The 18,142-nt window shown below is 39.1% G+C and overlaps 1 protein-coding gene across 1 annotated transcript in view; it reads left to right on the forward strand.

Moving 5' to 3' along the window:
- frtz (WD repeat-containing and planar cell polarity effector protein fritz) overlaps window positions 1-14,966 on the forward strand; it is a 137,554-nt gene extending 122,588 nt beyond the window's left edge. Inside the window, exons 12-13 of the mRNA XM_067153590.2 lie at window positions 7,579-7,796; window positions 13,679-14,966. Coding sequence (XP_067009691.2) covers window positions 7,579-7,796; window positions 13,679-13,930 — 470 coding nt within the window. The 3' untranslated portion in view covers window positions 13,931-14,966. The remainder of the gene's footprint in view (window positions 1-7,578; window positions 7,797-13,678) is intronic.
- The last annotated feature ends 3,176 nt before the right edge of the window (window positions 14,967-18,142 follow it).

An 18,142-nucleotide genomic window follows, 5' to 3' on the forward strand; every position in this document is an offset into this window, starting at 1 on the left:
CACGTACTTCAAACGACTGTAAAGGAAAAAGAAAACATGGTGCGCTCCATGGAAAGACCTAGGTGAATATCAACTGGACTATGTTGCAATTTCAGGGAGAAACACTATAGAAATTATGAATGTGGTAGTACGGAAAGGAGCCAATCTTGACTCTGATCACTTCTTGACCCGCATAAAATTCAAGCTGTTACCGCTAAACAAGAAGAGACTCTCTCCGAATGTGTCAATAAAAGTAAACCATGAAAAACTTCAAGAAAACAGAAACGACTTTCAAAGACGTATGCGGGAGAAGAAAATGGAGACTTGTGAGGATATTTGAGAGAATATGGCTAATATAGCTAAGGATGTTGCACCATTGCGACGAACTCGCAGACACCGATGGTGGACTACAGACTGTGATGTACCAATTGATAGGAGAGCTGCAGCCTATAAAGCATGGTACGCAGATAAAACAGAAGATAAATTTGAGACATACAAAGAGGTACGCAAACAGACATCAAAGACCCTCCAGCAAGCCAAAAGGAATCAAATATCTGAAGAAATCCGAAGTATTGACATGGAATTTAAGAAGAACAATACTAGAAACTTTTATAGGACCTTTAAAGAGCACATACATGGATATCAACCATCTACCCTAGGATTTTGAAGGGAAGATGGAAAGTTGGCTGTGAATAACATTGAAAGTTATGAGATATTAGCTACATATTTTGAGAAATTATTGAACTGTGAAAAACCTAAAAATAAATGGCCAAAAGAGGATCCAAAGCAACGGAATGAAAACTCCCCCCTGACGAAAAAGAACTCTGTGAAATAATTACAGACTTAAAGAACAACAAAGCTGCAGGGGAAGACTCTGTCACAGCAGAGATGCTGAAAAGTGGTGGAGAAATCGCAATAACAATTTTAAGGCGAGAAATGGAAAAGATATGGGAAATGGAGGTAATCCCTGAAGACCGGAAAAATGCTATCATTCATCCTCTACACACAAAAGGTGATAGGGGAGATCCTAACAACTAACGCGGGATTTCCATCACACCTGTAACATATAAGACACTCTCTAAAGCACTGCAGAGGAGACTTGTGGAACAAGTGGATCACCAACTAGGCGAGTATCAAGCGGGATTTAGAAAGGGAAGATCGTGCGTTGATCAAATCTGGAGTCTGAAACGTGTACTAGAGAATCATCTCTCAAAGGATCTGGTAGTCGTTTTTGTAGACTTCAAAAAGGCGTATGATTCAGTCGACAGGGAAGTGCTATTCAATATATTAGTGGAATTTGGAATCGACGCCAAAACAACAGCAATTATTAAGCAGACTTTAACTGGGACACATTCGAAAGTTAAGTTCATGGGAGAGAACTCCAAGCAGTTTGAAATTAGAACAGGAGTCAGACAGGGTGATGGATTGTCACCAATTCTTTTCAACTGTGTGTTGGAGAAGATTATCCGGGAATGGGAAAAAGAACTGGACAGAAAAGGATTACTTAACCAAGTATAGATTGGAGGGTCAAAAAGTGGTGTCATGATCAATTGCCTTGCCTTTGCTGATGACGTTGCGCTGCTATCTAGGAATACTGACACAGCAATAGAACAGCTGAATGTACTAAAACTACAAGCAGAAAAAGCAGGACTACAGATTTCTTTCGAAAAAACTAAATATATAACAAACATCAGAATAGCCCCTCGGTACCTGAAGACAGAACATGGTAAAATGGAAAGAATTAATAGCTTTAAGTACTTGGGTGAAATAGTGCAATTGAAAACTAATGAAAGAGAAGCAAACAACACCAGATGGGAGAAAATGGCTGTGGCTTTTTGTAGGACATATCCTATATACAAGAAGAAAACCATCTCCAGACGAGCTAAACTAAGGCACTACAATACAGTGATTAAAACGGAATGTCTGTATGCTAGTGAATGCCTCCAAATGACAGAAAAAGTGGGACTGAGAGAAGCTGAGAAATTCTAAAGAAAGATCCTTCGCAAAATAATGGGTCCAAAGATTGTGAATGGGCAGTATAGGCTGCGAGGAAGGGAAGAACTTTACCGAGACAATGAAAGGCTAACGAGTCCATGTGAAAACGGAGACTTAAATTCTATGGGCATTTATTTAGAATGGATGAGAAGAGACTAACGAAAAGGATTTTCACATTACTAGACGGCAGACCTAAAGTGTCGGACAAGTGGTTCAGGGAGGTGAGAAAGGATCTCAAACAGGTGGGACTAAATTCAGAAGACATCTCAAACCGAACAAAGTTTAGGTCAGTGATCGACAGATTTCAGGGATTCCATGGCGAACCAAAACTTAACCATGGGTGGACGGAAGAAAGACAGGCTGCCAGAGAAAGGATGCTAAAGTACTGGGCTGTGAGGAAGGCTTCCAGAAACATGTAATTGTTACCTAACGTGGTCTCTAATGGCCGTAAACGAATATATATATAATAGAACTACAGTTATTCAGTTATTTTGCTGAAGAAAAGCGTTAAATTTTCTAAATAGATGGTCAGATAATATTCATAAAAGTGTGCTCATATTTAATAATGAAACTAGATTCCCGTTTGCGGTCTGCTAAGTTCCTTGGACCTTCATGTTCCTCCCTTCGATGTTGGTGGTGCTTACATGTTTGCAGTTGGCGATGAATCCTTCTCTGATTGAAGTGGTCCTCTTGGAATTAAAGATGACATTATTAAGGCTGATACAGTTACTCAATCCTTGGTGTCAATTTCTATGAAACACTTTTCCTCCTTGTCAGTACTTTACATTTTATTATAATTATCTATCGTACATGTTTCGAGAGCTACTATTCTCTTCTTCGGCGGTGCCAAAACATCAAGCTAAATCCTTGGACTTGATACATTCGTACAATACAGTCATCGACAAAAATTGTACATAAATATTGAAATCGTTAAAATATTTCTTTTGTGTCTAAACTGTTCACTTGCACTTATTATGACATCTAGAAAAAACTTTAAAAATAGAATAATTTTCAAATCATAAAATGAATAAAACCTATTAAGTTATTCACTATATGCTAAAATTTAAAATACTTTCTGCTCTGTTCTTGAAACTTCTTCTTTCCTTAAGTCCTTATTTACACCTAAAAAAGGAAGCATATTTAAATTTCTAATCTGTAATTCAAATATCTTATTTATTCCAATAATTGCCAATTAACTTACTGCTATAGTTCTGAGATCTTTGATATAAATTCATATTCAATCCTTGGTGTGTCGTCCTCTTCCAGATGATTTTAGTGTAAGCTGAAAGTGACAAACAAGAATTACGCCAAGTTCATGCCAAACAGAATAAATATTTCACATCTCAAGCAAAACTTAACTTCTCTCTCTCTCTCTCTCTCGACATCTAATAGTTTAAGAATATCTGGATTATAGGGAAGGTTCGGACAGTTTCACTAGGGTTAAATATCGCTTGGTCTAAAGGCGTGGCTCTTCGACACATTACGATTGGCGTTTTCACTACACACTTGCTTCACATGTTTTTCACTTTGTATGTAACTTTTCATTATGACTTTTTCTCATTCTTTCTTACTTTTATGCTCCGAATTTCTTTTTATGTTGCTTTTATTTGTTGAGCTTTGCTTTCATTCTTCTTTATATGTTCTCCATATGTGTTATTTAGGTTAGTTGTCCTTGATTTTATAATAGACCTAGCTGATGTACCGTGCTTTGCTACAGAATTCTACATTGAATACAAAATTCTAGGTTAGGTAGTGTACACCATGTTAGCAAGATTGTGTTATATTGCATAGCTCTTAACGTTACCCTAGAAACGCGACGGGGAAGTCATCAAACATCTTTTCTCATATGAAGACTGTGTAAGGAAATTTTTATTGTAATGGCAGACACCCACTCTCCACCTGCTTTTTTTACATCCTCAGAAAGACTGTTTTGGTGGTTTCCCAAGTGAAATGAACATAGGTCATAACAATGACGTCAGTAGGAATGGCGCTATTAAAAGCAATAACATATGAAATACTCGATCAAATGAAAAAACCACGTATTTTCTCACTTTTAATGAACAGCACTACTCTGCCGATCTTACAGTCCAAAGTTCCAGAGCTGGAATGACCAAGTTGTGATCCATGAACACTCTTCGTCATTTTTTTCGGCGGGGGAGGTGTCGAATTGTGGAGAGTCCCAGGGCAAATCTGTATCCCTTTACTAATCTGTTTCCTAGGAGTACCTGATGAGTCGGAAAATCTCATTTCACTACACTGGCAGCGGAAAAATCTGACTTGGAGGAAGACGCTTTTTAAGAAACGGCTCTTTTCACGGTTGAATTTTGAATTATTTAATGAATTGTGGTGCTATAATTTGGAATAGGCCTAAATTGTAGTTCAGAAAAAGATGTTTTTTTTAAAATTATTTGTGGGATCGGAATTTTATGAGCTAGTAGCAGAGCAGACAATTTCATGCCGAATATTTACAAAGAAAATCTGGCACTGTTGATACTACCTGGCAAAACACTAATGCTGATGAAATAAGGGCATATGTAGGAGTTCTACGTTATATGGAATTAGTAGTTTTACCTTCATTTTTTATGATATGAGTAACCGACCAGCACTCACAGCTCATGGAAACAGACAGCTTAACTTCCGGTGCAACTTGGTGCAACAGCTGATCGGGAACTTTACGCTCCGCAAACTTACGGGCAGGAAAAGAAGTTTACCCATTTGCTGTCCATCCCCTAAATTATTTCATTCTCTTGTGAAGATACATGGCATGCCAAATTATGTGCTTTGTGTTTATAAATGAAAAATAGGGCAGCTTCTGGGAGAGGCAAACAAACAACATTCAAATGTAAGTAGTGCGATCTACCACTGTGTAGGACGGGGTGATTTTTGGAATACCATCAGGAGCTAAATGTGGATATTCAAAATTAGGGTGAGTACACATTTATATGCACTAATCATTTAGGGACGAAATGCAAAATAAATTACATTTATATCTTTATTCGTTTGACTTCTAGTTATTTGTGAGAGATTTAACCCTTTGCTGTTCCCCATTTAAGGCGGATGCCCAGCCGTAATTACAGTGTTTTCTGTCAGAGTCCTTTAAATCTCAATAGGCACAGCAGCATAATAGCACTCTTTAAAAGAAAATAACAAATGTTATTTAACATATCTTATATATATCTGCTCAGTGAAGAATATTTAAAACTTATTTTCTGTAATGCTGATTTCTGAAAAGCTGTAGCCCAATGAAACAAAACTAAAGCTGGTTTGAGAGCTTCCATGTGGTAGCGAATCAGAATATATGATCAGTTTTCATTGAGCAAACATTTTTATAGACTAGTGTTATGATTATCTGTTTTTACAGTTTGCTGTATGTTGCACCGACACAGATAGGTCTTGTGGAGATGGGATAGGAAAGGCCTGGGAGTGGGAAGGAAGTGGCTGTGGCCTTAATTAAGGTACAGCCCCAACATTGGCCTGGTGTGAAAATGGGAAACCACGGAAAACCATCTTCAGGGCTGTGGACAGTGGGGTTCGAACCCACTATCTCCCGGATTCAAGCTCACAGCTGCGCGCTCCTAAGCGCATGGCCAACTCGCCTGGTTAATTATCTGTTATGCAGGGGTTCTGCAGATTTCAGAAGATGTCTGTCTGAATTAGTGGTGCAGGACTTTGAGCCAGGCATTCCTTCATTTTCCTACAGATCTTTTCTTTCAATTTCTTTTTCCGTCGCTGGTAAGTTGGAGAAGTTTTAACATTCTCCTCTCATGATGTGTCCAACGTACTGGAGCTTCCTCTATTGTTATCAGAAGCTCTTTACCTTTACTCATTGGTTTTCCTTTCTATGCAGGATATTGAGTGTATTCTTCTATGCAAGTACATCTCAGAAGCTTTGATTAAAGTGCAGCCAGTATCCAGTATTCGGAAGATAGTGGGTTCGAACCTCACTGTTGGTTTTCCGTGGTTTCCCATTTTCACACCAGGCAAATGCTGGGGCTATAATTAAGGCCACGGACGCTTCCTTCCCACTCCTAGCCCTTTCCTGTCCCATCGTCGCCGTAAGACCTATCTGTGTCGGTGCGACGCAAAGCAAATTGGAAAAAAAAAAAAAAAAAAGAAAAGAAAGCTTTGATTTGGTGTTCCAGCAATGGGTCGAGCGTCCAGCTTTTGAAACTGTAGAGAAGCACAAGGAAATTGTGACACTGTGTAGTATGCAAATGGAGAGTTTAAAACTGATATTCAAAGTGAGTCGTATAGTTCCAAAACCTGCCTTCTCCTCAATAATAAAAAAAGATATATTGACACAAAATTATAAAATGGCGGAAGCTCTACAGATATCAACTCTTGGTTTGTTCACAAAAAAATCTTATCTCAGGCAAAAACACTGACAAAATATTGAGTTTATTCCAAAAAGAATCTAATCCTCAACTAATTTGTTCCAAAACACGCCTTCTCCACTCCATTCCAAAAACTGCTATATGCTGCCGTGCATAAATATGGCGAAGGAAGTTGTAATTCCAAAACATGCCTATTCCATGTAATGTATTTATTAACTTTATACTGTATCAGTCGTGACTAATTTGCCACAATAACCGATTTGGCTGGCATGTTTTTGTTTTTCAGGTTGTTTACACAGGTTATTATTTTGTAAACAGAGTAGCTGAGGCTGAGAACAGTAGATGTTGTTTTGTTGCATCGTTGTTGCATGATGTGATTATAGAGACCCGGTTCTGATAGGTACAAAGAAGAATATAACATCTTAATCCGAAATGGATAATAATAGTTTTTTTCGTCCTCAAGAAAGAGGTCGTAAAAGAAAAATAATTGAAGAAGAGTGGACTAAATAAATAAAAACCTGCAAAGCTAAACGATGTGAATGAGCTCCTATCTAGTCATTTTGCAGAAAACTGGCGAGATAATCTAGATCTGGCTATCTGTGTTCTCATTCTGGACAGAGGGTGTGAAAATGTTGAAGACGAAGAAGTGTGCGAACATGAAGATGATTCTTGGGAGAATGAATTAAGAGTTTAAAATCTTTTGACCAATGATGACATCAAACCCCTTTTTCATACGGTTTTGTATTGTCTAACCCTTTATCAATACACAAAAGAACACATTATCATTCAAGGTTACGACGCAACCATGATTCTTACATTCTAAAACCTGCGTGCATCATTGTTATTCCCAAAACTACCTTTTGCATATTTCAAGGGATTGTTCCATAAACTGCCTTATCCAGTGGAAATTGTTCCAAAACCTGCCTACAGCCATGTGCATTTCCAAAAGCTGCCTTATCCTGCATCAAAACTTAAATATAAATAATGCACACTTATGTGAATAACTTTTTCAATATACAATTAAATTCTACAATTCGAGATGGTTTTAAACATGTAACATATGTCAGGTATACCTCAACATATCATGTTGAAACAGTTTTTGCTCTTTCCTGTAAAAATTAAAAAAATGGATTAGGCAGGTTTTGGAACTATACGACTCAAGTGGTATTAGACTGTATGGACGACTGTAAACCCTCATGACTCCTCCTCTTTTTGTCTCCCTCTGATGATGTTTTGCAGTGATATTACTGAGATTCGTTTATGATTGCAGATTCTCTTCACTGTTCCAATTCGGGCTGTTCGGGCTGCTCAAGGGATGGCTGCCACTCCAGCTCCAGCGAGGGTGAGGAAGAGTCTGTGGTCCGTAAACCACCACAGCTGCCGCCTCCTCTACCCACGCCTAAGATAACGGCCAGCCCTGCTCAAAGACTACCTGGAGAAAGGCCGAAAGTGAAGTTTTCAGACACTGTTACTCACATCCTTGTGCCGGTATGGTTTCTATCTTTTTAAGAATCCTAAATACCAGATTAGTTTTTCTTATTGTTTGTGTGTTACATACTCTACTTTCGTGTCCTTCTATGCGTTGGGAAAGTGCACTTGTACAGGAGTACAAAAAAAAGGAAAAGAAATCCCAAGGAAGGCCCATCTCTAGAAACTGGAAGGATGTTAGTTGGCTACGGCTTTAATAGTAATGACCGTTGGAGACACACGTCAGATTAATGTTACAGTGGAACAACTTAAGATGCTGTGCATATTGACCAAGCCACCTGGCTTTGAATTGCCACGCAAGATCTGGTCGGTTCTTAACCGAATAAGAATCAACACTGGCAGGTGTGCCGATTTCCTGCATAAGTGGAGAAAAATAACTTCTCCGACTGTGGTGCTGAAAAGCAGACAGTTCACCGTGTAGTTGAAGAATGGCCTCCGAGAGCTTTCTTTGGCGATCCAACAGAGTTCCTGGTTATGGCAGAGGGATCAATAGACTACATTTGTGGCATTATGATGCTGTTGATCGTGATGTGATGGTGACATTAAGCCTTGCTGCTATTCGACAGGAGTAGGCTACATTAAATCAATAAAAGTAAATTTCCACCTAATTGTTACTATATATTTGCTTTAAGCAAATTATTATTTATAGTACATGTTTCGTTGCTTGGGAACATAATCAGCTACATTACATTACATAGGTGAAATTACAAAGAATTTTTCTTCTTCTCAAAAAACATCTTATAAAGTACCTTGTTATGCTTAAAAATAATATTAATTTAAAAAAGATATAATTAAAATATGACCGGGCGAGTTGGCCGTGCGCATAGAGGCGCGCGGCTGTGAGCTTGCATCCGGGAGATAGTAGGTTCGAATCCCACTATCGGCAGCCCTGAAGATGGTTTTCCGTGGTTTCCCATTTTCACACCAGGCAAATGCTGGGGCTGTACCTTAATTAAGGCCACGGCCGCTTCCTTCCAACTCCTAGGCCTTTCCTATCCCATCGTCGCCATAAGACCTATCTGTGTCGGTGCGACGTAAAGCCCCTAGCAAAAAAAAAAAAAAAAAAAAATTAAAATATGTGAGGAGGGTCGAGTGGGGCAGTGAAATGGGAAGGGAAAATGAATCTACTTATGTTCTAACCTAATTTAAAACAGTTTCTATTCATTTGAACAGATGTTAACAAATTTTTGTTATCCAGCACTTTTGTTCATCTGTGATATGTATGTTTCCTAGTTATTTATTATTAAAAAAGCTTTTAAAAAATTAAATTTTTTGTCAATGTTCCATTTTAATTAAAAAGGTGTTCTCTTCAGCTGCTCTTTTCCAATGTGAGTATTGTTGTTTGATTTCATTCTATGAAAATGGATCTCTTGAATCTTTATGGCTGGGATTCCTCTTGTGGCTGCTGCAGTTCTTTCTTGAATATTATACCTGAATGAATTTGTAGTAGTTTGCAGGGTAATTCCAAGGTACCTGAAATGATTGACAATTTTTGGAGGTTTCCCACATCAAGAGTGAGGAAATCTCTACATGTGATTTTTCCTCCTTTCCAAAATGTCATTTGGACTGTCTTTTCCAAATTAATGGTGAGGTGATTTCTCCACCTCTGTTAGAGCTCCCTGTAGGTCATTTTTATTGGAAGACCCCAGCACCATGTCGTCAGTGGATAACTTTTGTATCCATTGTACTCTGAAGGATGTCTGTAATATCAGCTGTGGCGATGTCAAACAACAAGAGACTCATTGGATTCCCCTGTAGAATTCCATTCTTTTGTTCAAACGTGTCTGGTATGTCAACTGTGTCCTTAAACAGCACAAATTTGACTGTTACAATATTTTCTATCAGGTAGCAGGTAGGGACCCTCTTCGGAGGCAGCCCTACCCAGGGAGTGGCGCCCCTGCCTATGTGAGTCCCAGAGCACACTGACCCGGTGTGTAACATCTGGAATGGGTCCCAGCTCAGGGTTACGAGTGAAGACCTCAATGGCATCTTCGGCGGAGAAGGTGGACTTCGGTACGGCGGAGATGGTGGAAGGGGCTTTCCCGTAGCGTCTGTACTCCAGAGGAGCGGCTATGAAAGGCGTCTGTCTCCATGTTAGGGGCGGCCTAATTTTGAACCTGGCAGTAGGTATAAAATGCCTTTGGGTGTGGCGAGCCCATCGTAACAATAGCCTATATGGACAAAGCAGATATGGTGCCTCGGAAAAGGTTAGGGCGTCCCCTGCTAAAAGCGACGCGCAGCTCTTCAGGTGCTGGGGGAACTGTGAAAAATGGGCAACCAGCACCAAACTACATCAAAATTGCAACAGTTAATGTACTGACACTGACGGGAAAAACAGAAGAACTGGTTGACTTCATGATAGAAAAAGATATAGCCATACTTGGACTGTGCGAGACCAAGAAGAGGGGTACAGGGGAGATCCCTCTGAGAGAAGGATACAGGCTGTATTACAACGGAGGACTTGAAGCAAAAAATGGAGTGGCCATCATACTTAGAAGAGAAATCCAAGAATATCTGGAATATACAAAGTACGTCAGCGATGGGATGATGATGATGATGAGACTCCAGTTTGAAAATGGCGTGAAAGATCTATTTCAGTTGTATGCCCCACAAACTGGTTGCATAGATGAACATCTAGAGGACTTCTTAGAGGAAGTGGAGAGACAGATAGAAGATAAGGAAGTACTATTGATGGGAGATCTAAATGCACAAGTTGGAATGGAAAGACAAGGAAAGGAAGATGTTGTAGGGCCCTTTGGATATGGAAATGTAAATCCAGAAGGCGAGTTGTTGGTGGATTTTTGCATGAGGAATCAAATGATTGTTGGAAACACCTGGTTTAGGAAGAAGAACAGTCAGAAGATTACAAGGTATGGTTGGGGAGGCAGACGAACAAAGACCATGATTGATTATATAATCATAGAGAAAGAACACCGGAAGAATCTTGTAGATGTAACAGCCATGCCTGAAGAAGCCTTTGGTGGAGATCATAGAGTTGTGATAGGAAAATTGAAAGTTGGAAAGATTGAAAAACCCCAATTAAGAAGAGAGAAAAGAATTAAAGTATGGAAGTTAAAGGAGAAAAGCATACAAGAAGAATTTCAAAGGGAAATAATACCCTTGGTACCCAGGACAGAGGTGGGGAATGTTGAAGAGGAATGGAAAAGATTTAAGGAAGCACTGGTTGGATGTGCAGAAAAGGTGTGTGGTAGAACATCAGGAAATGTGAAAGACAAAGAAACACACTGGTGGAATGATAGGGTAAAGATTAAAGTGAAGGAAAAGAAAATGGCATGGAAAGCATGGAAAACATCTAAGACTGAAGAAAGTAGAAGAAAATATGTAGAGGCAAAGAATTTGACCAAGAAAGTAGTGGAGGAAGAAAAGAGGAAAAGCTGGGCCTTATTCACACAGAAATTGAGAGATGATATGCAGGGCAGCAAGAAATTACTGTATGGCATCTTAAGAAACAAAAAGAGAGATCAAGTAAACACCAGATTTGTGAAGGATGAAGGTGGCATAATTTTAACAAAGCCAGAAGAAATAAGAAATAGATGGAGAGAGTATTTTCAGAAGCTGCTGAACATAAGAACAGATGACAGTCATTCAATGGACGACCAGGAAAGGCAATTAGTTGACGAAGAAATGGATAAAGAAATTACAATGAATGAAATTGAAATGGCAGTAAGAAAGATGAAGAATGGAAAAACTGCTGGAATAGATGAAATTTCAGTAGAGATGATACAGGCAGCTGGAGCTGTAGGCCTGCAGTGGACATATCGGGTTCTCAGGAATGTCTGGGAGAATAAGGAGGTCCCTGAGGATTGGCAAAAAGGAATAATCATCGCAATTTTCAAGAAAGGTGATAAGAAAGTTTTGAAGAACTACAGGGGAATTACTCTAATATCTCATGTTGCTAAGATAATGGAAAGGATATTGGAAAGTAGAATAAGGTTGAGGGTTGAGAAGCAGATACAGGAAAATCAGTTTGGTTTCAGAAGTGGAAGGTCAACAATAGAGCCCATTTTCATTATGAGACAACTAATGGAAAAGCATTGGGAGTACGGGAATGATATGGTGATGACATTCATTGATATTGAAAAGGCATATGACAGTGTCCCTAGGACGAAAGTTTGGGACAGTCTGGTGCAAAAAGGAATTGGACAGGGATTAATAAAAATTATCATGGCATTGTATAAGGAATGTTGTAGTTGCGTGCAAACATAAGTTGGCAGGACAAGTTGGTTCAAAATAACTAGTGGGCTGAGACAGGGAAGTGTTTTATCACCAATCCTGTTTACAATAGTAATGGACGACATCATGAGAACAGCAAAAGCAGCATATGGAGGAAGAGAAATGAACATGATGTTATTTGCAGATGATATTGTGATTTGGGGAGAAGACGACAGGAAGGTTCAAGAACAGTTGAATGTGGTGAATGGGAAGATTGAAGAATGTGGATTGAAAATAAGTGTAGAAAAGAGTAAAACTCTTGTTATGACTAGAGGGGAGAAAGAAGGGAAAGGTCAGATTAGACTTGCAGACAAGTCCCTGGAAGTAGTGGAAACGTTTAAATACCTGAGGAGTGAATTAATGGAGAATGCTCGACTGGATGCTGAGATTACTAAAAGGATTCAAGCTGGAAGTTGTTTCTATCATAGTGTAAGAAATATGTTATGGGACAAAGATGTGCCAACGGAAGCAAAGGATACTATGTACAAGATGTATTACGTACCATAACAACTTACGGAGCAGAAACTTGGACAATGACAAAGAAGGATGAGAGTCGAATACAGGCAGCCGAAATGAAATTCTTGAGGAGTATGATACAGAAGAGTAGAAGAGACAAAATAAGGAATGATAAAATCCGGGAAGAAATTGGAGTGGAAAAAAATGAATGATAGAATAGAGAAGAGCCGACTAAGATGGTTTGGGCACATAACGCAAATGAGCGACGAAAGAATGCCAAAAAAGGTGATGGAAATGCAAATCCAAGGAAGGAGAGGCCGTGGACGACCACGATTGAGATGGAAGGATACCATCCAACGCAGCATTATAGAAAGAAACCTGGACTGGGACACAGTGTTGGAGGAGGAGTGGTGGAAAGACCGAAGAAAGTGGAGAGGAACCATATTTGCCCCTACCCGGCTACAGCTGGATAAAGGGAAATGATGATGATGATGATGATGATGATGAATATTGTCTAGCTCTGACAAGTGGTTGTATTATCCCAATCATGTATTTTATCTTTGTCGTCAGTATTTCCCTGTGTAGTTGGTCAAATGCCTTTGTGTAGTCAATAATGACTGTGAAGTATTTTCCGTTTGTGTGCCTCAGAGCTTCTTCTGTTTCTTCCAGTAGGTACCTGACTGCTTGTGTTGTGTTTCTACCGTATACAAAACCAAACTGGCATTCAGGAATATTCACTTAAGTCTCTAGTTTTGGCGCTAGGATTTTTGTGTAAAAAGTTGCCTCTCATCATCTGTCTCTTCCTTTATATACCAGGATCACTACTGCAGTAGTAGTAGTAGTAGTAGTAGTAGTAGTAGTAGTAGTAGTAGTAGTAGTAGTAGTAGTATGTCTGCTGTTGTTTGAGCTAGTGTTTTACTGTGTGGTAATACATATACTGCGTTGTGAGCACAGAAAAAAATGAGAATTATTTTTAAATCAGAAAAAATAAATAACTCAGAAAAATATTGTTTGTAATACAAAGCTGTTTTCCTGGGACTTGTAAAAACTTATCACTAATTCAGAACTACACACAGCTAGGTTACATATAAACCAGTTTCAACTGTAATATCTAATAAATATTGTCTATGTATTTTCTGTTTTACAATATCAGTGATCTTGTCACTATCTCAAGATATTCTCTTTTATTTTAGGAACTTCCTGCTGAAGAAGTGTTTCCAAGTCTTCCAGGTCCTTGTGGAAGTCTAACAGGAGAGAGAGAACGAGACAGGATGGGAAAACGAGGGTATTATTTACCAGATCCGAAACAGGAGTTAGCTGACAGCTTGCCACTATGTCTGGGCAATAAGGACTACCTCAAAGACTTTGCTACCATTCCAGATATATCTGAAGAAGAAGACAATGGAAATGGCACTATAAAAATAGTCCATTTTGGAGTGGTTTGATCAAATTCCGTTGTGAATCTCATCGTCATCACAAAATATGTATATACTCATCTCTTCATTACCATATTGCAACCCATCCGTCCAATGTATCCGTTCCACATTATTGTAAAAAGAATTACCTAGCCACATCTGTGCCAAAAGAGATCTATTTTTGTATTGTTGTAAATATTTTTTTAAGTAATTTTATTATGGGTGCCAGCAATTTCTTGTAGTGTTAATGTTCAGCGTATAGGTAGGTTTCAATCATATTTAGTCAAGAATTTCTAAAACTTAATACTCTGCACCTGGATTGTTTAAAATGATATCTCTCCCCTGTGTGCCATCATAAGTCAGACTCTTGGGAACATAATAAACAGATCTGCCAGTTTTTGCTATATTTTAATTTTAAGAAAATACATATTCTAGAAAAGCAGGTTGGAATTTGACCTGGATTTGAGGACTGGCTCAGCATCCATTGAGGAGCTATGTGACAGAGAGGTAGCAAGCCCAGTCTAAGGAGCTATGTTACAGGGAGGTAGCGAACCCAGTCTAGAAAGCCAAGAGAGGATTTGTCACACTGAACACTCATCACTTTGTAATATGCAAGCCTTTGGGTTGAGCATTGGTCACATGGTCGACTGAGACCCCCATGGGGTTGGTTTGTTTTGTACAAAAGCCAGTCTGTCGCATCAAGTGCAACAAGAGTCATGTTAGAACTAGCTGGCACACATGTGACTACCAGGTGCATAGTGTTAAAAACTGTTTCAGTGATTCAGTGATGAAAATTGTCAATTTTTTATCTGCATTGTTAGTAGTTATACCAAAGTTTTGGTTTAATTGATGTTGCAAAGCTCTCTCTTTCTCAGGATCTTGCATATAGGGTACAGAAAGTGCTGGTCGTAAGGTTCCTACACTGTTTATAACCAAATGTTATTTCTTTCCAGTGACTTTATTTTTACTCATTGATACTTCCTGAAGTGTTCCTTGTTTTGAAGCTCAAGTTGCCTAGCCATGGTCTTAATGTAGGAAAGCTTTTTCAGCACATTAAATCAGAAAGATTTATTGCCTGTATCCTATGTTTTATCATACAAAAGAAATCACAAGTCAGGATAAAATTTACCTTTGCATGCCAGTAAATAGACATGAAACATATTAAGCCATATATAGAAAGATAGAAAAAGAAATAGGATAAACATAAGAGGTCAACCCTGGAGGAAGACAAGAAAGAAGAAAGAGAAGACAAGGACAAATATCAAAGCGCAAATCTCCACATCTTCATACACTGCTGTCTTGATATGTAACGTGCTTGAATTAATTCTCACTGTTGCCCAACAGTGAGCAGCAGTTGTGCGATGTCAGCCGAGCTTAGTGACTGTCAGAAGCAATGTGTGACATGTGATCAGAGTACAAAGTTCACAACCTTTAATCACACTGAAAATGTTATTTTGTATTAATTTAAAAAAAGCATGTGCTGGAAGCATTACATTGTGCGTTCATCTCAGGAAACCTGCTTCTGAAAATCATTGTTTGCTGGTTGAAGCCTGTGGGGAGCATGCTCTTATCTTGTGAAGATTGGTTTTGATTCTTCAGAGACAACCATTTTAACATGAAGGACAAAGGGTGCCCTTGTCAAGCATTACTGGAAGAAGATTCGTATCAGACCCTCAAAGAGTTGTCTGAAACACTACGCATCAATGAGTCAACTGTTAGCAAACGTTTAAAAGCAATGGGAATGACACAGAAGCTCAAAAACTGTGTTCCACAGGAATTGCAGAAAAGAGACATTGCAAAATTGCTGCTGCAAATACAAAAACTTAATTGTTTTTGCACCGAATAGTGATTGGCGGTCAAAAGTCGATTTGTTGCAACAATCCTAAGCACAAGAAATCATGAGTGTGTCCCAGTGAACCACTGCCCTCAACACAAAGTCAGTGTCGTATTATTACAAGCTGCTGCAACTGGGTGAAACCAGTAATGCTGAGCAGTACCAAGAACAGTTACTCAGTTTGAAATCTGCACTTGCTGACAAATGCACATAATATACCTTACCTTACTTACCTATGGCGCGACGGCCCGTTTTCGGGTCATGGCCTCCCCAGTTGCTCTCCGCCAAACTTGTCGATCTCGTGCAGCTACTCTCCAATTCCGGATCTTGAGGATATGTGCTGCGTCCTGATGTACACCATCTTCCCATCTGTTACGTGGCCTTCCCACAGGCCTTCCTCCTCCAAAGTCTCCTAAGAGTACCTTCTTTGGGATTCGGTGTTCTTCCATCCTAATTAGATGACCTGCCCATTTAAGTCTCTTCATTCGAATGGCATGCGACAGGGGTGCCTCCCCATACAGGGAATATAGTTCATTGTTATATCTAATTCTCCACTCCCCTTGTACGCGTATGGGTCCATAAATTCTCCTCAGGATTTTCCTTTCGAAGGAATCTATCTTCTCCACGGCTTTCTTTGGGAGGGTCCACGTATCACTTCCATACATCACTATACTGCGAATGAGGGTTTAATGCACATAATATGCCACTGCATATCGACAGACCCATGAAGGAGATTCTGAAGCCACTTAGATAAGCTGTCTTACCCACCTATCCTACTTCGCAGATGTTGCGGTCACTACACCATTGCCTCAATGTAGCCTTTCTGAGCAGCACTTCGTTCTTTCCTGGATATCCAAAAATGGCTCAATGATCAGATCGCCTCAAAAGAACGTGCATTTTTCTAGTGCAGCACGTTTGGAAAAAGTTGTAGCTTTCAAAAGACACTACTTTGAATTACTTACCATGCTATAAACATGGTTATGTGTGGCAAAAAACAGAGAGAATCAATTCAAACTCTCCTTAGATGGACTTTCTCTTCATTGATCCTTGTTCTTATATGTCCATCTCATCCTAGCTTCATCAGGAGGGTGAGGGGCTGTCTTGACAGATTTGGTCTTGATGCCAGAAGTGTAGGACAAGAAGAAATTCAGATAAACATGGCAAAAGAGAAGAGAGAAAAACATAAATATGAATACAGGTGGTAACTAGTATATGAGCAACATTTCAGAAGCTCCATGAATTCCTAATACTACATGTATAAGTTTTCTATAAAATTATATAATAAGTGCTTTTGTTTACAAGAAGGTATTCTTGCCTTGGTTGAATAGTGCGTACTGGTCTTATGTTTTTTTGTTTAGACTTCCAACTTGTTTAAAAAGTGAGTTATTTCAGGTGAACAAATGTATATGTTAAAACGGAGTGCCAACCTAAAGATAGTTTTAAAATTTCCATAGCACATTGCACCATCAACTGTTTATTATTATTATTTCTTAAATAGTTGAAATGATCCTCCTGTTCCAGTTTTGTATGCAGGACCTGACATTCCATCCTCTTAGGTTTCTGCCCTTTTTATAATAATAATAATAATAATAATAATAATAATAATAATAATAGTTTTTCCTCCTGCTAACTACTTTTCCGAGGTCCCAGAATTTTTTCTTGCGTGAGCTCTTTTATGTGGGAGTAAATCTACCGATCCGAGGCTAATGACGTATTTGGGCACCTTCAAATACCATTGGACTGAACCGCGATCAGACCCGTCAACTTGAGCTCACAAGGTTCTTCAGCCTAAGCTATTCAGCCCAGCCAAGTTATGTGGGAGTTGTATGAACAGTTCACTAGCAAAATATTAAAACAAAAAATATACATACATCTTCATAATAGATTGTTATTCCTTTCAGTCGACAAGCCTCTGTTTGCAGTTAGCTCCATGGCCTTGTTCAATATCACTCCTTTCACCATTAAATAACTGTTATCACCTTGGTCTCTCCACTTCTCTTACCCTCTGTGGTGGAGTCCATTATTCTCCTAGGTTACCTGTCCTCTTCCATTCGCTTCACACGATCCCACTGCCGAAGTCGGTATATATAATGAAAGCTTCCTCCATCACGTTCATTTGTAACTTATCCTCTATCTCCTAATTCTTATGCCCTCCTGCCATTGTTCCCAGCTGTTTGTACTTGAAATCATTCTTGCTACTTTCTTGTCTGTTACTTCTAACTTATGAATAACCTGTAGTGATAGGTAGCTGGTGAACGAGTCATTCAAAATGAACGATTCACTCCAATGAAGTATGAAGTAACTACTCAATTTCAATGACTTGGTACTTCAAACACTTCACAGTTGTTACTCTTTATAACATTCACAACTCATTGGATTCATCTGTCGCTCACTTGCTGTCTTCCCCC

The sequence above is a fragment of the Anabrus simplex genome, chromosome 9 (assembly GCF_040414725.1).
Source record: "Anabrus simplex isolate iqAnaSimp1 chromosome 9, ASM4041472v1, whole genome shotgun sequence".
Lineage (NCBI taxonomy): Eukaryota > Metazoa > Arthropoda > Insecta > Orthoptera > Tettigoniidae > Anabrus > Anabrus simplex.